Genomic DNA, 9931 nt, shown 5'->3' on the forward strand with positions numbered 1-9931 from the left:
TGTAATACAGAGGAACACTAAAAACTAAATAAATAAACACACACACACACATTACTATATGATTCCATTTCTAGCAAAAGTCCTGAATAGTAAAAGCAACACAGGTAGAACATTGGTTTGTTAGGTTAGTGCCCAACAGCGGGAAGAATAGGGTTGATGGTTAAAGGCAAGTCTCCTTCAGGGGTGATGAAAATGCTTTAATGTTGACTGTTGGATGGTGAGTTACAGGCAGAATGGGGGCAATCAGAAGGCTTGTGAACTGTATCTCAGCATAGCTGTTTAACAGAACAAACTGAACAATCAAGAGAGTCTAGAAAACCCCCGTGCTGCTGCAGTCTCACAACCTGGAGGATGGTCCTCGATTATCATACGAGAATTGAGACTTGCACCCAGGTTCTACTTTCTTTTAATTTTTTTCTAATTTTGGCCTTAAGGTAGTTTTAGATTGCCTTAAAAACAATCCAGTGAGATGGAGGTGGGAAGAAGGGGCTCGGTTTATAGCTTCAACACATCTGAAGATACTTCTGCCAGGAAAAGGAAAAAACCACAAGAACAAGATTGTATTATAGCCGGGCGAAGGTGGTGCACACCTGTAATCCTACTTCTCAGGAAACAGAGGCATGTGGGTCTCAGAGAGTTCGAGGCTAGCCTGATCTACGGAGCTAGTTCCAGGACAGTCAAGGTTAGACAAAGAAACACTCTCAAAACCCAAACCACAAAAGAGAGAACAAAAGAAAGAAAGAAAAAGAAAAGAACAGGAAAAAAGAATGTATCATAAGTTTAAAAAATGAGGGTCTTTTCTCAAAATGACAGTGCTTGCTGGAGCAGCACCTGTGGGAGAAGTCCCTGGCAAACAGTCGGTTTATATAGAGTTGACAACCTGCAATGAGTCTTTATTTTTTTCACTAAAACAATTATCATAATAGTTCATTATTTTTCTAAAAGCTTCTCTACTCTGTCATTCAGATACTCAACTTTCAGCGTGTTTTCAACGCTGGCTATGCCATCTGCCATCCTTAGGTCTCCTTGGGAGTCTCCCTACAGAATGATGTTGCTGTTGCCTTCCAGTTGGCTGAAAGTCTGTGTTCTTCAAGGCACCATCATGCTTGCTGAATACATGACTTCGTTCTCCTTTGAGTCCTTTCAGCTCTCCATTTTCATCAAAACCCATGCCGTTGGATATTCCTTTAATATTTAAGTGACAAACTCCAGCGGGAGGGATAACTCCTTCAGGCATGTCACCTATACCAGCCAAAAATGTGAACATAGGGATACTGTGCTGTTGAAGTTTACCAAAGAAATTCTCATACCCTTCCATGAACAAAACATCAGAGTCTGCCACAATCTCTTTTAAGTGTGGTTTTCGGTATGCCTTGTTCAACAAGCAAACCGTGCAATTTAGTATACCACTCTACCATGTAAGGGAGCTTTTCTTCCACAGAGAACAGGGTCAACTTCAATAGTGTAACACTCCTTTAACTACAGTGACTGTCTTCGACATTCATCTGTAACGAGCTTACACTTGTCAATGATATTATGATGTAGGCCATCTTTTCTCATTGTAGGAAAACCTTTGTTATTATCTGAAGTTTGGCAGATCCTCCTTTATTTTTTTTATTATTATTATTATTTGGGTTTTTTCGAGACAGCGTTTCTCTGTAGCTTTGGTGCCTGTCCTGGAACTAGCTCTTGTAGACCAGGCTGGCCTCGAGCTCACAGAGATCCGCCTGCCTCTGCCTCCTGAGTGCTGGGATTAAAGGCGCATGCCACCACCGCCCAGCCTCAGATCCTCCTTTAATGTGACCATAGATTATTTATTCTACTCTTGTAGGGTTCTTGATACGAACTAAACTTTTCTGAAATCCTGGCATCATCTTGATGATCTTGGTCTAGCTGCCTGTCTTTCTCTTCAAAATGAATATGTATGGGGCCAGCACCTCATGGGCCACCACTGAGCACAAAGTGGCACTCACTTCTGGGCCCATATGAGCAAACAGCTGCGTGGTCCATGGACAAGTCCACAGTTGTACCCCGCAAGTCCCCTCCGGTATGATCCCAGGGGAACAGTCACTTTGCTGTTGTTGTTGTTCTCTATGTGACAGTCCTAGCTGCTCTGGAACTCGCTTTGTAGACCAGGCTGGCCTCAGACTCACAGAGATCCGCCTATTTCTGCCTCCAGAGTGCTGGGATTAAAGGCGTGCAACACCATTGCCTGGCCTTTTTTAATTTTCTAAAATTTTGTTTTATTTAATGTGTGTGGGTGTTTGGCCTACATGCATGCCTGGTGACTGAGGAGGCCAGAAGCGGATGTTGGATCCTCCGAGACTGAGTTGCAATGGAAGCGAGCTGCCGTGTGGGGGCTAGGAATTAAACCTAGGTCCTCTGGAAGAGCAACCAGTGCTCCCAACTGCAGAGCCATATTTAAAACCCTCTTTCAGTTTTTAAACATTATTATTTTACGTGTATGGGTTTATTGCTTGAATGTATATCTGTGTACCACACGCATGTCTGGTGCTGGAGGAGGCCAGAAGGAGATGCTGGATCCTCTGAGAGTGGAGTTACAGATAGATGCAGGGGATTGAACTCTGGTCTTCTGGAAAAGCAGACAATGTTCTCTTAATCATTGTACCATCTCTCCAGCCCCCAAGTTTTGCTTAAGAAAAAAGATTTATTTTTAACTATATCTAGATGTGTATCTCTGCATTTGGGAATGTGCACACGTGTGCAAGTACCTGTGGAAGCCAAAGGTATTGGTCCCCAGGAACTCGGTTTACAGACAGTTGTGAGGTGCCTGAACTGGGTGCTGGGAACTAAACTCAGGCTCTCTGGAAAATCAAGCAAGTGTTCTTAACCTCTGAGTAATCTCTCCAGACCCCAGGACCTGTTTTTTTTTTTTAAAGCAGTCTTTCTAAAACACATTCTGAAGCCCTCGTGCAGGAAATCATATGACCTCTAGAGTACGTATCAGAGTAAGCTCCTGGAGAGGCTCTTCTGGGATCTGAGGGCCTTGCACTGGTGCCTGCTGAGACTGGGAAGTGGGTTGTGGAAGTTCACAGCCCATCTCACCCCTCTCTATCCTCCACCCACCATACCCAATCACATATCAAATGTGTGTGGGAATGCGTGTGTGCCCATGAGATTCACTCTGTATGAGCTTGCATCTTCCACAGTAGGAGAAAAAGCTATTTGGATGCAATGTGGTGGCTGCGACCAGCCACGAGAGCAGACTCCTCTGGGACATGCAAAGACATCATGCTTTCTTTCAGACTTTCTTTGAGCACAGGAGTGGATGATCAGATAGGAAGCTCGTGTTCAACAAGACTTTGTCCTCAGGCTACACAGAAGGGCAGATGACAAACGCCACTCTACCTTCACAATAATTCTTGTGACTCAAGTCCCAACCTTCAGCAGGGAGCCATCACGTTCCTCTCCTTGAAGTGGCTCAGGAGACCTATTGTTACCAGATGCTTCTGTAGCAGGGGGAAACAGGCTGGTGCTTACTGAACCCTGAGCCTACCTAAGAGCCCACCTTACTATGGGGCTTCGTAGGGCTTCATGGGGCAGGCTGTTTCAGGGCTCCACCTGCTGTACCGTCTCTGAACAGCTCCTGATTGATCCGCTTCTACCAGCAGAAGCCACATTCGCTCCCACTAATCTCTGTTGACCTTCATTGCCACCGCGTTTTCTTGTACGCAAGCTTAAAGCTGCTGTTCATCTTTTTGATTCAACCATTTCTGAAATTAGGTTTGTTTTAGAAACTCACAACTGACTTAACAAAGGAAAATTTCATTCTTGTTTAGTCTTTGTTTTGAGACAAGTTCTCACTATGTAGCCCTGACTAGCCCAGAACCCTCTTTGCAGACCAGGCTGGCCGAGAACTCACAGAGATCCGTCTGCCTTCTTAGTAACCACCTCCAGAAAGAATCCCTAATAATCTGGAAACGGTGGCTGCAAATTTACTACCAATACCTCTAATAAAGGAAGCATGGGATTAGACTCACAGTCACCTGCCAGAGCAGGTGTCCCTGCTGCTGTATAAAAACAGGTATGTTCATAGTAGAGATGAGCCCATGACTCTTCTCAGAACATTTCAAAGACAACAAACAGTCCTTGAATGTTTAGGGGATGTTGTGGTTGTGTGGTTTGGTTTTCTAAAGCACACACATTATAAATGTAAAGACATTTCTTTCCCTCCTTTGACCATCTCTGGAACTTCACTTCTCTCTATTATCAACCATCTCTGTTTAATGCTTGAGTTTTTCTTAATAACACAATCAAATACCATGTAGAATGTAATGTGACAATCATAAACAACAAAACTTGTGTATATTTAGACAATACTTCTTCAAAGTAAAGGATCAGATTAGCAGACTCTCGTGCAAAGTGCACAGCAATCTTCACAGTGTTTCAGGGAAACTGGGACCCACTGAGTCAAAGGCTTCCCAACAACACCACCAGACTGGGAGCTGGAGAAGACTGGAAGTACAAAGAGGCCAGAAGACAGTTGCTCTTCCCCGGCACCTGGCTTACGTTACTAAGGTGAAGTATCCTCACCATTCCTCAAGCAAGAAGAGCTGACATTGTCCTTAAATGGTGTGCAGAAATCCCCAGGAGGAGGAACTGCCCTCCAGATCTCTTACATCATCCAGGGTCTGCTAGTCAGGTCTAAAGAGTCCCTTCTAGAAACACCGACAGGACTGACTAGGCTCCACCTCCTGAGTGGTCCACAGCACAGTACCCATGTCCTCAGGTCACTGTGCTGGAGGCCTTAGCCACACCTCTTAGACCCAGAGGGTGCAAAGCTGACATGGGTAGTGAGCCCTAGCTCTGTTTGGGAGCTAGTGGGTCTATGAGCCCTGGCTTCCCCCATTGGAGGTGATCCTGACCTTAAAGACCTCAGGGCTGTTTCACAGAGCTCAGGCAATAAATACTCTGACCACCTATACACAGCCAACACATCAGGTCACTCCAATGGGAAAGATGAGACACTTATACTTGATAGGTAAGCCACAGTCCAGTCCTTTGCCCAAGGTCATCTGGAGTCCACATCATTTCACTGCTTCTCTATTTCTTGCTCTGTCTGTTTCAAGCCCAGAGAGGCATGGCCCACCCTGAACAGTGGCCTCCCTGACCCAAGTTTCCAAAAGCAGGGTAGGCTCTTCAAGTCCACCCTCGGTGGTCCTGAACTGGCAACTGGAGGGGCTCAGACTGGAAGCCAGCACTCTGGGATTCAGAAGTCTATCCATAAGATGCTGAATGGCAGAGGGCCACCATCTGCACTGTCACAACAAGGAAATCCTTTCACAACTGGCTCTGGGCCACTTCTGGTCTTTAAAGGCCTTGATCTCGAAGACATACTATCTGAATTCAGGATTCGATCCGTGGGCTGTACAACTTCAGGTCATGGCTGGAAGCAGGAATCTGCATCCTGTAAGAAGACTGGTTTCTATGCAGCTCCCTCCCAAAAAGTGTCAGTGTGCCTCAGTCTTGTCCTAAAAGCAAACACGGCTGGGCAACAGGAAGAGATCTGCTGAGGTGACGTAAAGGTTTGAATACATCCCACCTGCTAGACCACCAGAGCCATGCCCACCCTCAGAGGGAGGACTCTGAGAACCCGGAACATAACTGGACTGACTCAAAGGATCTGGGGGAGAATATTCTTGGCTGGTTATTTTGGGTCAAAGAGAAAAACTAGCAAGCTGGCCATTTAGCTAGCCAGCAGTTTCTACTCAGCCCTCGGTGGCCCATGCCATCACATGCTCTTGGCCAGCAGATACAGATCTGCCACACAGATAGAGCTCCACTACGAAGAAGCAGCGCACCCCCTGATTTCCTGGATTGTACATTTGGTGCTCCCTTTCCTGTGGTTTCAGGACCGTCAGTGTTCTGGCTGTGGTTGAATATGCTGGGGGTTTGCCCAGGGCCCCTCAGTACCTCAGATTTGAGAGCAGAACTAAAGCAATGATGGGACTTAAGAGGCAACAGCCTGGCTGGGAGTCGAGGCTCATGTTTGTAATCCCAGGACTCAGTGGGCTGAGATAGGATTGCTTTGAGTCTGAAGCTAACCTGGGCTATACAAGTAGTCCCAGGTCTGCTGGGTGAGATCTCAGGACCTTAACACTGGATTCTCTGCACATCAGTATTTATACACCAGAAGGAAGTCTCTCTCTGACCTTTTGAGAGTGGCGATAGGACTGGGTTTAAGTTTAAGCAGGCTAGGCTGAGGGGTTCTGCACACGCACCTGAGAGAGACAGCTACTCTCCCTTGTAGCTATCCTCCACTCTCTGCATCTGAGACCTCCCCAAACTGAGCCATTTAACATTAAAAAAAATCACATAGCTGGGCATGGTGGTGTACACCTTTAATCCCAACACTTGGGAGGCAGAGGCAAGTGAACCTTTGTGAGTCTAAGGCCATCCCTGGAGAACAGCAAGCTCCAGGTCAGTTAAGGATACATGGTGAATCTGTGTCAAAACAAACAAAACAAAAACCTATCTGGTTCCCATTTTCCAAGAGACACAGGACTGAGGAATGTCAATGGGTACCAACAGGCAATTCCATGCAATATCATCTCTCATATTTGGAGCAGGCGGAGCAGTGAAGGTCACAGGACAGCAGCTTCTCTGGAGCAGTTGTTCTGGCTTGGGCTGCTGGACCAGTGTTTCCCCTCTTCCCTACCAGAACATCCTAACCTAAGGCCATCACTGTGAAGTTCCTAGTTCTCATGAGCACACAGCCAGCACACCTTTGCAGCCCTGTTCTTCCTCTCCAGCTCTAAGGCAGCATTTGGAGGAAGGGATTTGTCCATGTCCAGGCTGTGACCCCAGAGGATCTTTGTGAGCCCCAGGCACAGTCCAGACTTAAATCTTGAGATTGTGGAAACAGTCGCAGGTTTTATCAGGATCATTGACAGGTACCCGAAGAGCCTCAGCGACAGGGATGAGAATCCTACAGGGGCTTTGGGACAGAAAAGCTCAGATGGTCTGTTTTTCTGCCTCAAATAAAGGTAGGGGTCCAGATTCCTAAACAAGCCCACCGTTTTTCTCAGGCCACCAGGATTGCAGGGGCTTCTGGCACTGGCAGCAACCCTGCCTCCTACTGTGCCCACAGCAAGTCTCTCTCTCAATCCTCAGCGTCTTCTATTAGTTGGGCACCTGCCAGCAAGAGGCTAAAGCTTGCTCCCTGTGGCCCACTGCCTTCAGCGTGGCAGCCACAGTCCTCCAGTCTCTTATTTGGGTGCTTGGTGCCAGCGGCACATCACCTCCCCCATGTTCCCACCCATGCAGCATTTGATGCAAAACCGAAAACAAGTGTAAAAGTTCCGTTTGGTCACAACGTACCACATTTAGTTAGAGTGAGAATAATTTCTAAGTTTTTTTTAGCAGTCCTACCGTATCATTTTTATTTTTATTTTTTTATGGAATTTTTTATGCCAGTCCAAAAGAGCCTCTAAAGTCTTCGGTGCAGTTTTGTACGAAGTAGGGAGATCTACTTTTGTCTATGTCAGGGACTGTATGAAGCTGTGTTCACTGTCTTTCAGAAAACAGACTAGCGTGACCATGATTTTAGGAAGGTTTAAAGTATTTGTAAGATGCCTACAGATAGGCTCCAGTCATCAAATATAACATGAACGGTATGAACGGTAAAAAACGAAAAACTAAAATAAAAGGGATACCTAAAGTTCAGAAATCACCAGGAGCATCAGCAGCGGGCTGCATCGTGGCACAGATCTGAGCCCAAGAGAATAGGACTTGGTTCCATGGGCTAAGACAGATAGTACATGCCATAAGTCGCAACAGGCCCCGCGAGGATCCCGGGAACCGCACCTCCGCCGATTGCAGCCGCGGAACTGTGCAGCTGGGTGCCCAGCGGAAATGGCAGACCAAACGCGGGCAGTACCGGCTTGGCTGCCAGCTTCAGCTTCTCCAGCTCAGCCTCCTGCAGCCGCTTGGCCTTGGCTCGGCGGTTCTGAAACCAAATCTTGACCTGAGTCTCAGTGAGGCTCAAGCTGCTGGAGAACTCGGCGCGCTCAGCAATGGACAAGTACTGCTTCTGGTGAAACTTGCGCTCAAGCGCCAGCAGCTGCGCGGTGGTGAAGGGCGTCCGTGGCTTGCGGTTGTTTTTGTGTTTGCGAAGGGTGCAGGGTGGAGGGCTCGGGACACCTGAAAGGAAAGAGAAGCAGAGAGCGAGCGCTCAAACCCTGGCTGCACACCCCTATCCCGACACTGTCCCGCCCCCTACCAGGAAGGTTGGTGCTCCGTGGCTCCGTGACCACTCCGCTCAGCGTAACGAGGTCTCCAAAGCCACGTGGATAAGCAAAGCAAGGGGGAAGGGAAGTGTGGGGTCTAGTGGGCGCTCTAGACTCCGGTCTGCTCTCTCAACCGGTGACCTCTTTCAACCGGAGACTGGCCACTTGGAAAAAAGCTGGGGCGGGAGGCGGCTGCAATTAACTGAGGATGAGTAGAGTTAGGGCTATATGGAGACTAGTTAGCTGTCGCTAGTATATGCAAAGTGGGTAAGGGGTGCAGAAGCGTGAGCGATCCGGAGTGGAAAAGCATTAGGGGTGTCTGTCCTGGGCTGCGGACCTCGCCCAGGAAGAGACGTGGACGTGGCTGTTGGGCCTGTGCACAACGTCGGGCTCCCATCACTAGTTAACCCACCACCAGTTTGCACTTGGGTTGGACGGGTTAGTGACTAGTAATTAAGTTCGGGGCCACAGCGCGCATCGCCCCCTGGACTTCCTTGCCTTGAATGCGCGCGCGCTTTTCAGGGCCTGGGACCCGGACACTGAGCACTTACGTGGGGGGCACGTGTGCGTGACCGGTGGGGGCCAGGCTCCGGGCTTCGAGGCACCCGGCGGCCTCTCCTCCCCCAGCTCCCCAGGCTCGGAGCCCCGTTCGCGCTCAGCCTCCAGTAGTGACTCGACGCTGAAAGGGAGTGGTCCGTGCCCTATGTGGCCCCCTCCGCGTGCTCCGAGCCCCTCCATGTTCATGTCGAGTGTCGCCCGGGCCATGCATGGGATGGCGGGTGCAGGGCTAGCCGCCCGGCTGGTACTCGCGGGACGCAGCGACGGTTTGTTTTGCCAGGACCCTGGGCTTGGGTGGTTCTCGGGCCCACTCTGCACTCTATAAAAAGGTGGCGCCGCTTTCATGCGCCGCTACCCAATGGTCGTTCCAGTCGATGTGCGAGCCTCAGTGCGGGTTGGACTCACTGCTTTCGGGGGCGGGACCGACAGGGAGGGGCGTGGCCGCTGCCTGGGAACCGAGTGCCCCGAGACGTGAGGTGGCATCGTTGCACCCATATCGGGCTTTTGGAACCTACTGCCGTCTGTGGGGGCAGTTGCCGAGCTCCTCCTGCGGGAAAGGCTGAGGGGGAACCCAGGCACCGATGAAGAGATGGCCTCAGCTGAGGACTGGAGAGCGCGTGGGCGTATATGGTGCAGCCACCTGTCTAGGCATCAGTTCTTGACCTTGCTCGGATTTCAAGCCTAAGCGCTTAGGCAGAGCGGAGCTTCGGGCTCGCGCCTCCCACAGAGGCGTGTAATGGGGCTGACCGGCTGCTTTTCTTACTGAGAAACTTGGCTCAGGACTATTTTAGTCATAGCGTTCTCTCTGTACTCTGGGGTTCGAATGTGACCAACAAGACTCTGTTTTCTGATCCCTCGAGGCCAAGTTGTGGTGTTTTAGTCTCGGGTCTTTCTTTGGGCTTCTGGGGCTTCCAAACATTTTCCGAGCCATTAGAAACTTCGAGGGCTGCATTTGCGTGCCAGTTTGGGCCAGTAACCGGCTGGAGAGAAATGTCTTGGATCCTGAAGACAGAGCCCAAGGGAACGTGGTGGAGGCAGACCTCTTACTAGCCTTAGATGCAGCTAAGATGGAGCTCAGGATGCAAGCGCCTCAGCTTCTCAAAGCCTGGAGTTCTCAACTGGAC

The 9931-nt window shown here is 49.2% G+C and overlaps 1 protein-coding gene and 1 pseudogene across 2 annotated transcripts; both read right to left on the minus strand.

Moving 5' to 3' along the window:
- Positions 1 to 930: 930 nt before the first annotated feature.
- On the minus strand, positions 931 to 1985 carry LOC142851351 (cytosolic 5'-nucleotidase 3A pseudogene; annotated as a pseudogene).
- A 4215-nt stretch (positions 1986 to 6200) lies between these two features.
- On the minus strand, positions 6201 to 9151 carry LOC142849875 (homeobox protein MSX-3). Of its 2 annotated transcripts, none has more exons than XM_075972678.1 (2): positions 8801 to 9151; positions 6201 to 8163 (listed from the first exon to the last, which is right to left on the minus strand). In XM_075972678.1, exons 1-2 carry the CDS (start codon positions 9012 to 9014, stop codon positions 7766 to 7768), a joined length of 612 nt encoding a protein of 203 aa, XP_075828793.1. In that variant the 5' UTR covers positions 9015 to 9151; the 3' UTR covers positions 6201 to 7765. The 2 variants fall into 2 exon arrangements, with proteins under 2 accessions (XP_075828793.1, XP_075828795.1); XM_075972680.1 differs by having other exon boundaries at positions 7931 to 8165; positions 8735 to 9098.
- Positions 9152 to 9931: the final 780 nt, after the last annotated feature.

This window comes from Microtus pennsylvanicus, chromosome 5 (assembly GCF_037038515.1).
Source record: "Microtus pennsylvanicus isolate mMicPen1 chromosome 5, mMicPen1.hap1, whole genome shotgun sequence".
Taxonomy (NCBI): Eukaryota; Metazoa; Chordata; class Mammalia; order Rodentia; family Cricetidae; genus Microtus; species Microtus pennsylvanicus.